Source organism: Sinocyclocheilus grahami, unplaced genomic scaffold (assembly GCF_001515645.1).
Source record: "Sinocyclocheilus grahami isolate Dianchi unplaced genomic scaffold, SAMN03320097.WGS_v1.1 scaffold681.1, whole genome shotgun sequence".
NCBI classification, from domain to species: Eukaryota; Metazoa; Chordata; class Actinopteri; order Cypriniformes; family Cyprinidae; genus Sinocyclocheilus; species Sinocyclocheilus grahami.
Window position 1 is genome coordinate 140,429 of NW_015505860.1, and position 17,448 is coordinate 157,876.

The window sequence follows — 17,448 nt, forward strand, 5'->3', positions numbered from 1 at the left end:
GAGGAGTGTGCGATATTTATTGTGTACTAATATCCTAACTTGTTTTAATGATGTGTGAGCTGACATTTTGTAACTTTGCAAATAAAACAAACAAACACATCATGAGAGTTTTTCAGTGCCGGATGAAGGCTATCAGTTTACAATATAATTCAATATATGGGGGCAAAAATAAAATGCCCTGTAAGAAATTTAGTTTTTAATATTTATGTCTTGATAGTTAAGTAAGGTCTAACTATATCAAGAGTGTTGCTTTCCTGAATGTCAGCGCGATCGCAAATGAATTGATTTTATATAACAGCTCAACAAACAAGATGCTAGTATTAAGTGTGTTCTATTAGTCACAATGCTGTCTGTTTATCTCTGTTTTGGCAAGAAAAAGTTTTTAACAAAGCCGAAGTAAGACCAATTGTGTGTCTCCAAAGCAGCACTGTGTATTTTGTTACTGAATTACTCTGTGTTTTTGAACAAATTATTTGAGTCAATGATTCAGTGGCCCATTCATAAAGACAATCACTAGCTTAGTTTCTAAACGAATCAGCCGTTTTGAATGAATGAGTCAATGGATCACTCATTAAGACTGAGACTTTCTGCCATCTACTGGCGGCTTTAGTGTCATATTTATTTATCCATGACAGGCTTAAACCAACCAAGGTGCTATCTCAAAAACACACTCGTTAAAATATGGTAATTATAACTATATAAAAAAAGACATTTTGTGTCAATATTGCACACCCCTAAAATAACCAAGCATCATCTTTTTAAAAAAGTTTTTTTTATTATATTGTAGTTTGTATGGTTAATATTAATGTAATTGTGAGCAAACTAGGGTTTAACAAAAGGTAATTCGGCCCGCACAAGGGGACATTTTCTCCGATCCGGCCCTCAACCTTAAATGAGTTTGACACCCCTGCATTAAGGCGACCTTGTGAACCTTTCCTCACTTTGGACTCAACTCTGCTCCAGCAGTCTTGCTTTCTTTTCTCTCTGACAAGATAGAGCAAGTCTTTGATTATTATAATAAGATTGATCATTTATTATTGCATGCTCAACTTTACTAGTTTGATCAACTTTGATCTACTATTTTGCTCTAAAAGGTGAATTGGCTTTTTGAAAATGGATAAGTTTCGGATTATGGTCCAATTTTTGCAAGCCAACCAAGAGTCGTTCATGAATGGCATCTGTGGGATCATGGCTCTGGCAAGCGCTCAGATGTATTCCTCTTTTGAGTTTACCTGTCCTTGTCTTCCACACTACAATTATGCGTATGGAATCGGCATTCTAATCGTTCCGCCAATATGGTTCTATTTACTTGGATATGCACTTAACAACAACATATAAGTGTTAACTAAAGAATGGAAGAGACCGGTTGGAAAACGCAGGAAAGATCCGGCGGTTTTACGCTACATGTTCAGCTCCATGACGCAGCGCGCTCTCATCGCTCCGGCTGTATGGGTAGCCGTGACTTAAATGGATGGCAAGAGCTTTCTTTGTGCTTTCAGCGCCACAGCGGATTTATCCGAGTTCCTCAACGAGAGCTATCAAAGCTTATCCAAAAAGGAGCATCTGAAATTACAAGCAAGGGTTCCATGTAAAGACGTATTTGATGGACACGAGATTATTTCCAGAGAAGCGACCACTAGGTAGGCTATATTCGCTGTTTGTCACATGTGACATTATTTCAAAACTTAATGATGAAATGGATGATGAAATTGGGTTTTCTAAATTATCTTACCTAGCCTAGGTTTTTTACCGCTGGGTAAAGCGCAATTTTGTCATTTTGTAAAATTTTGCAAATATAGGCTAATTTTGAAAGACTGTACGCACATGGGTTATAATTTATTATTTATTATAGTGTCAAGGTATACATCATGAATCGATGTGGTGCTAAAGTTGTTTATCAACAAACAACCAATCATAAACTGTTTTAGTGCTTACCTCATTAAATAGGTCTACAGTATATATGTCACGAATCCGGTCTATGACCTTCAATTCACTCACCACCAGAGGTCACCCTTCCATTACATTGACTCTCGCACTACACAAACTGTTGCATGTCATCCCGGACTTCATATCCCATCATCCATTGCACTGATTGCACACAGCACTGATTGCACACAGCTGTAACCGATCACACATTCACTGTATAACACTCACTCTGATCCCTTTCAAACTGCCGAGTATTGTTTAGCGCATATCACTCTTCTAGCGATAGCTGCATTACGGAGCTCTTCCTAGTTCCCAGTTGTAGTTCTAGTATTAGTCTAGCCACTTCGTGTTGCCTTGTTGTCTGTTTCCTGACCTTCTGCCTGTGTTTATTTGATTACCCCTCTTGTTAAGCCCTCTGGATTCTGTTCGCCGATCGAAGACCCTCGCTAGCCCTAGGAATACTCTTGTGTCTTGCCCTCTACATATCTGTCTGCTGGTGTTCAACCCTGCCTGTTTCTGACCATGTCTTTGAATAAAGCCTTGCATATGGATCCGCACGTCTCACGTCTCGTTCGCCCCGTAACAATATGCAGGGGTGCACATAAGTTTTTCAGCCTGGTTCTCATAAGAGAACCTGGAGATTTGGTTTGGTCCTCACACTGCACATAGTGTAACCCATTAAATACAACTATAAAAAATAAATTAATCGTAGTGATAATATTGTTGCACTTTATTTATATATATATATTTTAAATAAAATAATTAAATAAAGTGTGATAATACTATTACATTTTAAAATAAAAAGGGAGTATCAAATACAAATACAACTATTTTATAGTAAACTTTCAAATAAAATGCTAATATTTACTTCTTTGAATGAATTTTTATAATTTTCAAACTTAAAATCAGCAGGCTTTTATTTTAGCGGGTTGCCGGCAAGTAAGTGTATGCGCTTCCGGGTTTAGCGCTGCTGAAGCGCATCAGTGAATTAAATGTCTCAGTTTTGCATTGTGCTTTGAAAACGGCAGCGAGTAGCCTAGATTTATTTATCTATTCAGTTTGAATAGAAATCTTACAGTATTACAGTTTGTCGATCTAAAATGGTAATTGTGCATTAACAGCTGTCAACCATGCCAGTATGCAAATGCGCTGTCAGAACGTACTTAAACAGTGCATTTTTTATTTTGGTCGCGCATGCGCACCTGCGTACCACTTAAGTGACCCACCTGTCTATATAGGCTATTCATACTGTATGCTTATAGTTATTAAGCATATTAAAGTATAAGAGAAATTATATAGGCCTATGACATTCAGTTTGATTTATGGAAACTATATATTGTCTATATAAAACTAGGCTATATATTATATAAAAATATATAAGCTACAACTATATAGCCTATTGTTTTATTTTTAAATTAATCTGTTGCGATGTTTGTTTTTTTCTTTCTTTAGGCCTGTGGATGGACCTTTTTAATGGTAATAACTATAGCAGCCTTCTTGATAAGGGCGATAAGACCTTGTTTTACACAAGCCGCTTTTCTTAAAACCAAATATTGGTCGCGCTACATTGATACAGAGCGGTGCAAACTATTTGACGAAACGTGCAAAGAGCACGCCAAGAGCTTCGCTAAGGTCTGCATACAGCAATACTTCAAGAGCATCAGTGGTGAAATCCTTCCACAGTTCCAGCTACCCACAAAGAAAGGGAAAGGTAATAAAGATGATGATGGGGGGGGGGGGAAACAGAAGAGTGATGAGGAGAAGCTTCTTGGGATCCGTAAAGAAGACGACATGAATAAAGTCCTATGGAACTGGCATATATGTAAACGCGCACTAATGCTGAACAAACGCGCTGAAGATAAGAATGGACATGCGCACTTGGATAGGCCTACACTCCGCCTCTCAGAAGAGCGCTACACTCACACACCTGTGAAAACAACAGCTGTGGCATACTACTCCAAAGTCTGACTTCACGTTTTAATCTTAATCTGAATTGAAGGAAGTGGTATTGCAGTAGGCCTACTCACTGTTAAGATCTCGTTTCTATTTATTGCATGCCCTTTCTTATTTTATATCCTCCTGAGACTCAATCATTCGCTAAACATAAGTTGTTTGTTAGGCTACCATAAAGCAGCAGTATTTATTACTAACTCAGTTACATAAATTATTATTTATATGATTTTAGGATATTTTAGGATATCTTAAAGCATTGGCTCTCAACCAGGGGTCCAGGCCCTATAAGGTGAGCGTGATTTCAAGTACAACGTGTTCCTGGATCAACATCCTTGTTGATCCTGGAACAACTTTCCAATCAACCAATCAGAATTGAGATATAACTTTTCAGGAAATATCTGTTTTAGGCTTAAAATCAGGGTTAGGTGATTTTAGCAATAAATTATGGGTAAGGTTAGGTTTAGGGGTAGGGATTGGGATAAGTCTATATTTTTGGACAATAATGTTGATCCAGGGTCATCAAAAGATGTTGATCCAGGAACATGTCTTACTTGGCAAAATCACTGCGACCGACCCTATAGAGAGCCTCAGCAAACTTACAAGAGGGCTTCAAGATTAATTAAATTATTTAAAATAAGACAAAAATAACTTTGGAATAAGTTAAATCAAATAAAAATCAAAATATTTGTATTTAATTCACCCCTAATTTTTGGGAATTATACAATGTAATTGTTTATATTTTTAACTATAATTAGATGCTTATTTTAATGTATGGACACTATCCCAATTTCTGTAAATTGGCTTTGAATATTTTTTTGGACAGTGGATGCAGTGGATGTAGTCAAAAAGGTTGTGAATGTGAACCACAATGGGTCACTTCAGAACTCACTTACTGTGTGGCTCTCCTGTGGCCTGCCAGGGAATCCGTTTCATGACATTGGTTTCCGAGATGATCTCTTTTCACTGTCCGTGCTCACCTGACGACCACCGGGACAAGACCACAGGAACCAGATGAGTCCTCTGCACAATGTGACATTGCTGCAGCCTGGAATTGAACTGCTGGTTTCGTCTGGTCAGAGGAGAACTGGCCCCCTGACTGAGCCTGGTTTCTCCCAAGGTTTTTTCTCCATTCTGTCACCGATGGAGTTTTGGTTCCTTGCCGCTGTCACCTCTGACTTGCTTAGTTGGGGACACTTCATTTCCAGCGATATCGTTGACTTGATTGCAAATGATTGCAAAGATACTATTTAAACTGAACTGAGCTGGATGATGACATCACTGAATTGAATGATGAACTGTCTTTAACTGAAAAATTAGTGTTTACGATTATCATTTTGCATTATTGACACACTATTTTCCTAATTAATGCTGTTCAGTTGCTTTGACACAATCTGTATTGTTAAAAGCGCTATATAAATAAAGGTGACTTGACTTGACTTGACTTTATTCTGAGATGTTCTGTGCACTTCAATGCTCCCATTTGGTATGTCTCCCTAATTAAACACACCTAGTCTAATTACAAGACCTGCGAAAGGAGTGTCAGATAATTGAGACATGCAAAAAAATAACTGCAACTTAGGAACCACTGTCATATCCATTTTTACTGGGTCTCAGGAGGCAATTTATTTGGAAGAAAACGTTGGATGACATATGTAGAGAGAGAGAATTTTTATTTTATTTTATTTTTTTGCATGTGTCTGATCTTTCTCAATTACTTTAGCCCAACCTGTTTTAGTTAAACGCTTATTAGTTCCATTGGGGCTGAAACCAGATTCTAATTGCTGTTGGTGATTCACTGCGGTATATGTACATAACAGACAGAGCGAGGGAATGATCTCACTGCTCGATTTTGTTTTGTTTTACAATCTGTTTCTGGTTGTACATAATTTTAAAACTTTGTGGATGTGCAGCAAGACCATTTGTACTCCCTGGCAATGAAATGTAAGTCTTCATTTCAGAATTTATTCGATTTTTCAGCTGATATTTGGTTTTCAGTCATTAATTTGAGTGGCACATTGAGGCTTGAGGAAACTTTGCTCAATCAATTGCTTTTATATTAATTGAATGTATGCATTTATTGATCTAGAAATCGCATAAAGAAGCTGTTTCTGTTTTGCCCCTCTTTTCACGTATAACTGTGTCAAAGAACTTACTTGCACATCTGTCTTTGTCATGTTTTAGGTTTAATTTCCAGAGACAGTAATCATCATCAGCGAAAAGAAACTGAGAAAGAGAAACACACCTATATCAAAATAAGATGACTGCTTTCCTCTCAGAATACATCAAATTTATTGCACTTTACTTCAAGAGTAAGGATGTCATGGTCTTCAATGGCCTCATTGGTTTAGGAACAGTGGTTGGTCAAACAGCATACAACATCTTAGCTTTTCACTGTCCGTGCTCACCAAAGAAGAATTACCTGTATGGACTGACTGCTATTGGTGTACCAGCCCTGGCTTTCTTTGTCATCGGGGTGATGCTGAATCAAAATACCTGGGACATTGTGTCAGAGTGTCGGACCAAAAGATGCAGGAAATTATCACTGACTGCTGCTTTTGCTCTGCTGGGCTCCGTTGTGGGCAGAGCAGTTGTTGCTCCTGTTACCTGGACTGTAATTTCGCTACTGAGAGGGGAGGCATATGTCTGTGCTTTCAGTGAGTTCATGAACCCCTCATCTTTGGATGGCTTCTTTTCAAGTACACCTGGTCCAGAGATCATGGCCCGGTTTCCGTGTAAGGATGTACCTGCTCCATTTATGAACTACTCAGGAGAGGTTGAACACCAGTTAAAGTACGAATCCCAGGTACTTGTCACTTTTTATAGTGTCGTTAAACTCCTTAATTGCATAAACACTTCTGATGTACAACCTCTTTTTTTTCTTCATCTAGCTTTTGGGCTGGTTGCTTGTGGGAATCATCTCCCTCTCCATCTTTGTGCTCCTCTGTCTGAAAAATTGCTTCTCTTCTCTTGGCTATCATCAGGAGGCGTACTGGTCCCAGTACTGCTCCAGCGAACAAGCTCTTTTCCAGCGTACAGCTGAAGTACATGCTAAATACTATGCGGCTGAAAATGTCAAGAGTTTCTTTGGCTTTGTGGCCTTGGAAGATGAAGAGAAGCAGCTTCTAGAAGTCTGCAAGGGAATCAAGAGTGTCATTCCCAGAATGGAGTGGAACCGCGTCACAGGGGTTTACATGTACAGAGAGACTGATGACACTCCCATCTACAGCCGCTTAAACAAATGGGCCATGTACACAAATGAACATGACTGTTAAGTAATTGACAAAGAAATGGACATTTTATCCCATGAGTCTGACAAATTAGTGTCTAATTAATGAACAATACTACACACCCAAAAACAAATATCTTTGGCATCAAGAAACACCCAAGAAATGTGTGCCACACAGACCATAAAGAAAATAATTTAAAAAATAATAATTGTTACATAACAAATAATTGTTGTGTAAATACAGTACAAAAAGCTTATAATTATTTTCATTTCTAATGCAAAATTGTTTGTCTTTTTTTTAAAAAATCAGATAATTCTTCTGAGAAAAAAATAAACAAATGTTTAAAGCTCATACTAAATGTTATCTCTTTTGAACATCAATTTTGGAAGCACAAAGCTAAATGATTATAATAATAATGTAAATAATGTAAAAAATCATTCAAACTTAGGCAAATAAGCAAATAAATAAATAATATGTATTTCTGGATAATGCTAGTCTCTTGTTAAAGGTTGTAATGATAATGGCTGTTGGATCATTCAAACCTGCAACTTTTCAAAAATCAGCTCAGTTTTTTTTACTACTGTGCTACAGTCCACAACTTCAGCTTGTTTCTAAACAGACATCAAGTTGAATGTCAAAACGTAGTTTATGCATTGCTGAGATGGCTACTGTTGCTGTTAAACTAAGGCAAGCTGTTTTAAATTGTCAGATGGATATTTTGTCAGACATCATTTCAGTTTTGGTGAAGATTTGCAGGTGGATTATTACAGAAATTCTATCAGTTTTACAGTAGGCTATAGTGTACAATTTGTTTTTCTATACTGTACATCGAGGAACCACTGTCCATTATAATGGACACTGAATAATAAAATTATTTTATTTACACTGAACAAAATTATAAACGCAACACTTTTGTTTTTGCCCCCATTTTTCATGAGCTGAACTCAAAGATCTAAGACTTTTTATATGTACACAAAAGGCCTATTTCTCTCAAATATTGTTCACAAATCTGTCTAAATCTGTGTTAGTGAGCACTTCTCCTTTGCCGAGATAATCCATCCACCTCACAGGTGGGGCATATCAAGATGCTGATTAGACAGCATGATTATTTCACAGGTGTGCCTTAAGCTGGCCACAATAAAAGGCCACTCTAAAATGTGCAGTTTTATCACACAGCACAATGTCACAGATGTCGCAAGTTTTGAGGGAGCGTGCAAGTAGGGTTAGATATAAAAACATTTGTCTAAATGATTTAGGGATACGTTTAGATCAGGGCTGGATTGGCAATCCGTTTTTTTGTTTGTTTTTGGCCCATCATGCAGGGACAGCGGCCCACAGGTTTGTATTATATTGCTTTAACCCTGGAAATATGTGGAAATCGAATGACGAAGTCTATAAACAGGACGTTAACAGTGGCCAGAGATGGGACACGTGAATAGATGTGCTAGAAGCGAAAATACTCTACTGGAGATCACTGTGCACGATGCTTGAAGTTTTCAATTTGCACTTAGTGTATAGGCACTCCGAAATTTTTCTTCCCCTTGCTTGTGCCCCAAGTGCGCATGGGCCCCTGGGCTCATGCCCATAATGCCCATTGGATAATCCGGCCATGTGTGTAGCTAAAAGTTTGTTGTCACAACCAAAAAAAACAAAGAAACTCCAAACAGAGCAGAGCCCACAAGCAAAAAATGGAAAATGTTATAGTCCACAATGAATGATTTGGCTTTTTTAGAGGTGTAGAGAACTCTGATTTCGAAGAATTCAAAACCGACCCAGAGATGGCTTCTTTCTTACTCAACAGGTAAGATATTTTATTTAACCAACAGATAGCAAAAGTTATCCAACAGTAGTGGGATTTCATTATATAGTGTTAGCTATTCTAAGAGGTCATTTCGTTATGATTTGCTCTAGTGCATGTTGTTCTAGTTATTTTCAAGGATGGACCGTGTAAATTAGCAACCTATTGGTTAGCCAAATTAACAACGTTCATCTGTCAAATTTGTCAATTTGCAGCCCTTTTAGTCTAGACAGGTTATTTCTTGAGCCTGTGTTTTGGTTGCGTTTCTTCCACAGAAGCTCATTTGACTTGTAAAGTTTTGTAATGTCATCGTAACAAAGCACAACCAAAATGTTATTCTGCAAGGCGCATGCAGTTTTATTTACTAGCCGCCAGCGCCATATTAAGCTTTGACAAATGCTATATTTTTTTCAGAACAGTATGCAGAAAATTATCATGATTTCTGGAGGATATCACTGAATAATTGTCCCAAAATATCACGCTGATCTTTTTGACAGCAATATTACTAATCGGCTGCGGTTCAGATTTAGATTAGCCAGTCAGAATGCAGTCTTTTACAGGGCTTTTTTTTTTTGCCTGTCAGTTTGCATACGCATTTATAGCTGGGAAATGAGAGTGTGAACGATGATGAATTTGGAGCATTTATAACGAAAATTGTGACATTACCAGCTCACACAGTCAAATGTCCTAAAAGAGATAAAGCAGAAATTTAATGAGAAAATGAAAGAGACCAGAATTGACTAAAAAAAGAAACAAGACATTAATGAACAGCGGTGAGGCTTTTCATCACCTGGAGGGATCTGAGAGCATCAAAATGCTTGATACTCAGTTTGCTTTGCTCTTGACAGGTAAACCAAAGGTACCGTTGTTACCTTTGGTTTGTAATTCGGTATCTACGTGCAAGTTCTACAACTAACAAATAGGCCTATTAAAGCACCTTTAAATATTTCAAGTTGAAGCACTTATGGGTCAGCAGATTTATGTGTGTAATGAATTAATGGTTCATTTTATGTCAAAACAGACACTTAGCCATTAAAATTGTAGTTTAAATTATTTTTGGCCATTTTTGTTATTGTGCAATCCTGTTTTGTCATTAAAAATTTTTTTATATCAATTCGATCAGATGAGAAAAGGTAATTATTTACATTCAGTTTTGAAAATGGCCAGCCCAGCCTGTTTTAGTTAAATGCTCATACTTTCCACTGGAGTTGGAACCAGATATAGGCTAGTTCCTGCTGATGATTCAGTGCTGCATGCCATGCACACAACAGGCAGAGCGAAGGAAAGACCTAACTACTTCAACACAACACAACACAACTTCTTTTGCTGTCTGCATTTGTTTGTACATATTTGTCAAACTTTATGGCTGTTCAGCGAGACCATTTGTACCTCATTGCAATGGAATGTAAGTCTTTCCGTTTCTAAATGTTTTTTAGGTTCTAATTCGGGCTGAGTGTCATGCTGAGACTTGCCTAGAGGGTCTTTGTTCAAAGAACTTTTCTGCATGAAATCGGTCTTTGAATGTGTATCTCATAATATTCTGATTTGTACACATGCATATTTTTTTGTGCCTACGTTTCTCTAGTTTTTAGAGTCTGTTTCTGCTTTTCTGTATGATGTGTCAGATAACAAAAGAGGACTCTTTAATCTTCTGTCTTTGTCAGTTTTTTAGGTTTACTTTACAGAGACTCTCATAAAGACTGTTTAACCTGCATTAATTCACATTGAGAAAATCAGGACAAGATGGCTGCACTCATCTCAGAAAACTTCAAATTCGTTGCGCTCTTCTTCAAGAGTAAGGATGTCATGATCTTCAATGGCCTGATAGGTTTAGGGACAGTAGCCAGTCAGACAGTATACAATATTTTTGCATTTCACTGTCCATGTTCACCAAAGAAGAATTACCTGTACGGACTGACTGCTATTGGTGTACCAGCTCTGGCTTTCTTTGTCATCGGAGTGATGCTGAATCAAAATACCTGGGACATTGTGTCAGAGTGCCGCACCAGAAAATGTCGGAAATTATCACTGTCTGCTGCTTTTGCTCTTTTGGGCTCCATTTTGGGGAGAGCAGTTGTTGCCCCCATCACTTGGTCAGTTATTTCCCTCCTGAGAGGGGAGGCGTATGTCTGTGCTTTCAGTGAGTTTGTAGACCCCTCTTCTTTGGATCATTTCCCTCCTACTACAAAGACTCCAGAGATCATGGCCCGGTTTCCGTGTAAGGATGTACCTGCTCCATTTATGAACTACTCAAGAGTGATTGAACGCCAGCTAAAGTATGAATCCCAGGTATTTATCACTTTAGTATAATTTTGTTATAGTCTTTAATTAAATATACACTTCTAATTTCATTGGGCATTTACTCAAATTTATGAAATGTATAACCTCTTTTTTTCTTTTTTTACAGTAAATAATACAGTAAATAATGCACAAATCTGTACATAAATCTTCTGTTCCAGATGTATACCACATTATTATTATTATCATTATTTAAATGTTCTTTCTGTTGTCAATGTCATATATGTATGTATATATGTTTGTACTAAGAGCTCCTAAAAAACACAACAAATTGTGAATAAAGTTCATACTGATTCTGATTTTCTTCATCTAGTTGTTGGGCTGGTTGCTGGTGGGAATCATCTCCCTCGCTGTCTTTCTGCTCCTCTGTCTGAAACACTGCTGCTCTTCTCTTGGCTATCAGCAGGAGGCGTACTGGTCCCAGTATCGTTCCAGCGAACAAACTCTTTTCCAGCGTACAGCTGAAGTACATGCTAAATACCATGCTGCTGAATGTGTCAAGAACTACTTTGGCTTTGTGGCCTTGAAAGATGAAGAGAAGCAGCTTCTAGAAGTCTGCAAGGGAATCAAGAGTGTCATTCCCAGAATGGAGTGGAACCGCGTCACAGGGGTTTACATGTACAGAGAGACTGATGACACTCCCATCTACAGCCGCTTAAACAAATGGGACCTGTACACAAAGGAGAACAACTGTTAGGCAAATGGAAAACATTTGATATATTCAGAATTTTTCATTTATTATTTTTTAAATTGTTTTTATTGTTTGTTGTTGTTCCTTCATGGTAAACATGCTTGAGTATTATGATGATATTTGTCACTGAAGTCTGTAATTCAGATTGTTCAGTTACTTTCTTATTTCTTTGTAGAGAGGTGATTGGCAGCTCAAATTGTAATATTTTGATAACACACAATGAACTATTTAGCATCTCTTTTAAGAGACATGATGTACTCTCAGGTTGAGATGGCCTCTTGTTATACATTGCAAAGCAAGCAATAAAGTGTATCTGACAAATTAGTGTCAAATAAATTAATAATAATGCCCGCTACTACATATTTGGTATAACACATTGAAAAGTATGTTTTCCATAAAGATGGGAAGAATTGTTTAAATGACGTTATTAACTACTACTGACATGTAATTTATGTCATTTAAGAGAGTTAGCAGATGTTCTTATGCAGAATGACCTACAAAACTGCATTAGCATCACATATGAAACCATTGTGATCAACAGATGGCAAGCACGCAATTTGTAATGCTGTCTACAATTAAAGGAACACTCCACTATTTTTGAAAATAGGCTCATTTTCCAACTCCCCTAGAGTTAAACAGTTGAGTTTTACCGTTTTTGAATCCATTCAGCCGATCTCCGGGTCTGGCGGTAGCAATTTTAGCTGTAGCTTAGCATAGATCATTGAATCTGATTAGACCGTTAGCATCTCGCTCAAAAAACTCTGGCTCCAGTGGTGTAGATGGTAAAGTGTGTGCTGTGGACGATTTGACGCGATCGACACGAGTTCGAATTTGTCTTTTGCCGAACTTTTTTCCCTCCCTTTTCAAATCTTGTATCACATCGGAAAGGCATTTATTTTTAATAAAAATGAAGGAAATAATAGAAAAGTTGAAAATAAAGTATCGGGTAGAGTTAGGGTATGTGTAGGGAGGGCTTTATTGTCCCAATAAGGTGGCATCCATTTTTTTATTTGAATTAAAATGATAATTTACACTCAATAAGTTTATTATTGCATACTGTTTTATAATTTACTACAATACTGAGAAGCAGATAATTACCACTATTTGAAATATGTAGTATAAATAGCATTTTATCATAGTGTAAATGGAATCTATAGCTAGCCTATATGCACGGTGTAAATAGCATATAACAAAGAAAATATGCTATTTGGACTTAGTGTAAATAGCCGCTGCCATTGATTTTTGATTCAATTTATTATTGTTTGTTTTGATAATATTTAATCTTTTAAAATGTTTTATTTAATGTGTGTAATTTTAGGTTTTTGCTGTAGAGCTACAATTGTAATTTGTAAATAATACAATTTAATTACAATTTATTTATTTATTTACTTTTATGTTTTATTAAAGTTATATGTTGACCCCTGTAGTAGGTGTTTTTTTATTTCCATAATATTTGGGGGAGGGGGCACAACATTACAATTCTGCTTAGGGCACCCATTTGGCCAGCAGCGGCCCTGCCTATACCACAGTCTGGCAAATGTTTTGCAGAAGGAACCTGCATGATATCACTGTTGTTAGTATGTAGTTTGCAGTTGATAGCTCATTGTCCAGTGTGACACCAAGGTCCTTGGCTTTCTGTGTGGGTGGGATTGTCGAGTTGTCTATTAAAATGACAAGGTCTTGGTAAGGGTGTATCTTGGATTGAACAGCTTGTTATTTATTTATTTTTTTTCAGCTTCAGATGATGGGCATTCATCCAGGCAGAGACGATTGCCAAGCATGCAGTGATTTGTGAGGGTATCTGATTGTCAGAGGGTAGGAAAAGAGAGGATCAATATAGTATTGTTTAAATAAAATTGTCAGTTTAACAGAAGACATTAGAGATGATCACATGGTAATTGATTTAGTGTACAGGGAAAATGCTGATCCTTGCTCAGTGGGATTGTTGATGAGGTGAAGTGAATCCTTTCATAATATCTGATCATGGGCCCACAGAAGCTGAGAAAGATTTGGTGGTTCACAGTTGCTGGGTTTACATCCAGTGCATTGGAAGCAAATTTATCAATTAAATTCTTAAATGTGCAGCAAAAAGCTCACGTGCCTGCATAATTTGCTCAGAGAAGAAAATAAATAATTTTATTTTCATATATTTCAGAAATATTCCTGGATCAATTTAGTCAAAGTTAGATAACCAGAAGATGTAAACAATATTTCTTTTAACAATATATATATATATTTTTAATTGCTTATTGCTTTTCTGTGTAAAGTTATATCAGTTTTTGCAACTTTATTGGCATGGCAATGCATTGCCATAAACAAAAATAATTTAAACACCTTTAAGCACAAATAATACTCAAAACCAAAGAATTTCTAAGAAGAATTTAGTTTATTCTAATTCTAATTAAAGTAGTTTCATAAAGTTATAAGCTCCACATTTCTTTTAAATCATCCAAAAAAAAATTCACTTTAATTGTGAAAAAAGTGTTGAAAGTGTCTCAACTATTTATTCATTTTTAAACATTTTTATTAAAGACAACAAGGCCAAACATTTTTGTCAGTCAACATTATGCCACAAATGCTATCGATTGAGCTTATCTTGACATCTGCAAGAGGTTTTGGCAAAAGCACCTTCTACATAATACACTGATTTTGCGCAACATGAATCAGCAGTTGCATATTTCCTGTCTGAACATGAATTAAAAACACTCACTAAACCTGTTAACTAAAACTGTCTAATTAGCTGTGTTTTGTTTGTTTGTTTGTTTATTTATTTATTTATGCAGTGACGAAATTACTGGCGTCATTGCTTCTGTCACATGCTCTTTTTTCATTTTTTGGCTTTACGGTAGGGTTGCTCTCAGAGTATCCTTAGATTCTATTCTATTCTATTTTTTTCCCTCTTGCTTCACACTCTCACTGTTTTCACTCTGTAGTCTCTTGCTGTTTTCGTGACTGCCAGTCAAGCAAAGTGAATCAACCCTCATTCCCCTCCCAGCCTTGTCTTACACAGACTCATCAGGGAGAGTCTGACTCGGCCTGAGTGTCTGCTCGCCTGGCCACTATCACCTCCTAATAGCCTTCAGCTGGAGAGAAGTAGGATGAAGAGAGTGAGCACAGGATAGAAAGGGAGAAGGGGAGTGCGAGGAGGGGGCGGGTGAAAGGAGAGCTGTGATCCAGACAGCGAATCACATGAGCAGAGATCTGTTTACAAACTGAGCAGGGGAGAAGTCATCGGCACCATTACGTGGAGGCAGGGCTGCTGGAAAGGCGACAGGAAACACACAGGAATCTCATCACTTTGTCTGGAAAATGCATTTTATCCTTTGTGTCTTTGCAGCGAAGAAGCCAGACCAGATGGTGTGAGGAAGACACAGCTTTGAATGGGCTGCATTCACAAGCTCTCGCTCTGACGGCTGTTTGCCACCGCTCTTCCTCTTCCTTTGTTACCGTGGAAAACGCTTGATTGTAACGTGAGGGCGATAATCTTGAGCGAGAAGACTAGAGGAAAGTGGCTGACGGCAAGAAGGGGTGAGCCTTGTGACAGTGTTTTGAAGATAGACAAAGAAATCTGTGACTCTCTGTAATGTACATTTTCTCTCTCGCTGGTTTGTTATCGTGACTCTACAGAGAGGTAAAAAAAAAAGAAAAAAGCCAGTGACAACAACTTCACGTCAAGCGGAGGTAGATGGTGATCCATTGTTTATGTCAACGACACATTGCAAATCTTTCATATTCTGTGCTGCTGCTTGGTTTTGGATCATGATGCTGGAAAAAAAAGAGTGCTTGGTGTTCTTTTAACTTGCCTGTGGTTGAACAAAACATAGATACCAAGAAGTAGGTGTTGATATTTTGTTCCCGTGTTGACACAGGTTTCAACAATGACTGACTTGTCTTTGTAAATATTTCAACACAAAGAAAACGAAATCGTCCTGCCTTCCTCCATACACTAGTGAGGAGCTGGTGGGTAATCATAATGTGTTAACCAGAGGCGCTGAAGATTCAAAGCCTTGTTTTTGTGGTAGGAGTTTTGGGAGTGTAAAACTTGTATTATTCATCTGGTTTTGAGTGAGGGGATCGGCCCACTCCTTTGGCCCGGTTTCAACACTGTCTCCTTGGACACAAGTTACTGGATAATTTGTTATAGCGGAGCAATCTAGCACCTCTCCAGTGGTGTAACGGTGAGTATGAATCATAACCCCCTCTTCCTCCTCCTCCTCCTCCTCCACCTCTTCCCTTCATTTCTAGTGGCTACATAATCTGGACAGCTTCCTAACCATGTGTTATTCACAAAGCCCCCGACCCTCCCACTGGCTTTCTATCAATGTTTAACTAAAATCCTCCTTATATTACTACCACCCCCTCCTTCACCCGAAAACCCAAGCCTTTTTACCTTTCTCCTGATTGGCACACTCTCTTCCAAGACCTGAACTTGTGTGCAACCTAGAGAGACACACTTTGTGTCTGTATCTATTGTGTGAGACACAATATTGCGTGGTCGTTTGGCACCATTCGACCCCAAGGTCAGTTATTATTTTTTCCCCCCCAAATGGTGCTTCCTGCCTGGGTTGGTGAGACCTTTACATCTCTTGCCTCCCCTCAACCCTGCGCAGACAGACCAGATGGTGGCTTTATGACAGAAAGGGTGCACCACTAGTGTTTGTCTTTCTGCACAGACAATTGGCCAAGCTTCACTCTCGTTGCCAAACGCTCTCTTGCTCTCTCTTTTGAAAATGCAAATCTCTATACAGTAAGGAAATTAATCACTTAATGGTTGAATAATAAGATATTATCCATTACTTGCATTTAAAAGGCTTGTATTTATAACTCTAAATACTGTTTAAATCACTGTTAACCTGTTTATTTAGTACATTTTCATTCATTAGGAACTACTGGCCCTCAAACGGCAGTTATTTCTGTTTTCTGAAGCATTTGAAAATTGTAGTTGGTTGATATAGTTCAATTTTATGGTCTTTTAACCTTTTTTTTAAACCCTAATTTCAAAAAGGAGCACTGACATCTTTATGAGTAACTGTAGACTGCACTAAAATAAATAAAACTTTAATTTATAAAAGCATACTTAAGAGGAGTTTTTATAAAGAGCTTTATACATATAAATGTGTATATATATAAATGAAGAGTTTGGTTCCAAAACGCTATAAATCCATTTTTGATTCATTTGGGTAAAAATGTGTTTTCTTTACCAAGAAAGTGGCAAGATGAAAATCACTATTTTCTGTTTCAAACTTTCACATAGCATCTTTAGGTTATAATAACATTAAAAATTCAAATCCAGATATTGATTTTCAAAAATTTATTATAACATTTGATTATTTCTTTCCCCAAAATGCAATAAATCCATGACACTTTTTTTCTTCAAAATGCAATAAATCCATTGAATCAATGTAAAAGTTATTTTTCATATTGAAACTGTTGAAAATACACAACATAGTAAGATGATCCACATCTGACAGCCTCTGAACTTGGGCAATACTAATCTTATATACAGGCACTGGACTAAAAATACATTCAATCAGTCATCGCTCCCAAAATGCATT

The 17,448-nt window shown here is 37.4% G+C and overlaps 3 protein-coding genes and 1 pseudogene across 6 annotated transcripts in view; all 4 read left to right on the plus strand.

The window, feature by feature from the left end:
* LOC107559322 (calcium homeostasis modulator protein 2-like) overlaps nucleotides 1-7,278 on the plus strand; it is a 7,958-nt gene extending 680 nt beyond the window's left edge. Inside the window, exons 2-3 of the mRNA XM_016243093.1 lie at nucleotides 6,061-6,682; nucleotides 6,768-7,278. Of these exons, the coding sequence (XP_016098579.1) occupies nucleotides 6,137-6,682; nucleotides 6,768-7,151 (930 nt within the window). The 5' untranslated portion in view covers nucleotides 6,061-6,136 and the 3' untranslated portion in view covers nucleotides 7,152-7,278. The remainder of the gene's footprint in view (nucleotides 1-6,060; nucleotides 6,683-6,767) is intronic.
* LOC107559310 (calcium homeostasis modulator protein 1-like) lies at nucleotides 1,114-3,894 on the plus strand (annotated as a pseudogene).
* Nucleotides 7,279-10,134: 2,856 nt separating the features above from the next.
* On the plus strand, nucleotides 10,135-11,994 carry LOC107559323 (calcium homeostasis modulator protein 2-like). Its single transcript, XM_016243094.1, has 3 exons — nucleotides 10,135-10,309; nucleotides 10,577-11,193; nucleotides 11,516-11,994. The coding sequence occupies exons 2-3, from the start codon at nucleotides 10,648-10,650 to the stop codon at nucleotides 11,897-11,899; spliced, it is 930 nt and encodes a 309-aa protein (XP_016098580.1). The 5' UTR covers nucleotides 10,135-10,309; nucleotides 10,577-10,647; the 3' UTR covers nucleotides 11,900-11,994.
* Nucleotides 11,995-14,910: 2,916 nt separating this feature from the next.
* Nucleotides 14,911-17,448, plus strand: part of LOC107559326 (RING finger protein 122-like) — a 7,072-nt gene continuing 4,534 nt past the window's right edge. Inside the window, exon 1 of one of the 4 annotated variants that reach the window (XM_016243098.1) lies at nucleotides 14,911-16,071. The gene's annotated coding sequence lies outside the window, so the exon portion shown is untranslated. The remainder of the gene's footprint in view (nucleotides 16,072-17,448) is intronic. The other 3 variants (XM_016243100.1, XM_016243101.1, XM_016243099.1) reach the window with 3 other exon arrangements.

Bases quoted from the DNA above. Each gene is read 5' to 3' on its own strand.
- LOC107559323 (XM_016243094.1), top strand. From the start codon at position 10,648: ATGGCTGCACTCATCTCAGAAAACTTCAAATTCGTTGCGCTCTTCTTC. The intron at 11,194-11,515 runs GTATTTATCACT...TTCTTCATCTAG, and splicing joins AGCTAAAGTATGAATCCCAG to TTGTTGGGCTGGTTGCTGGT.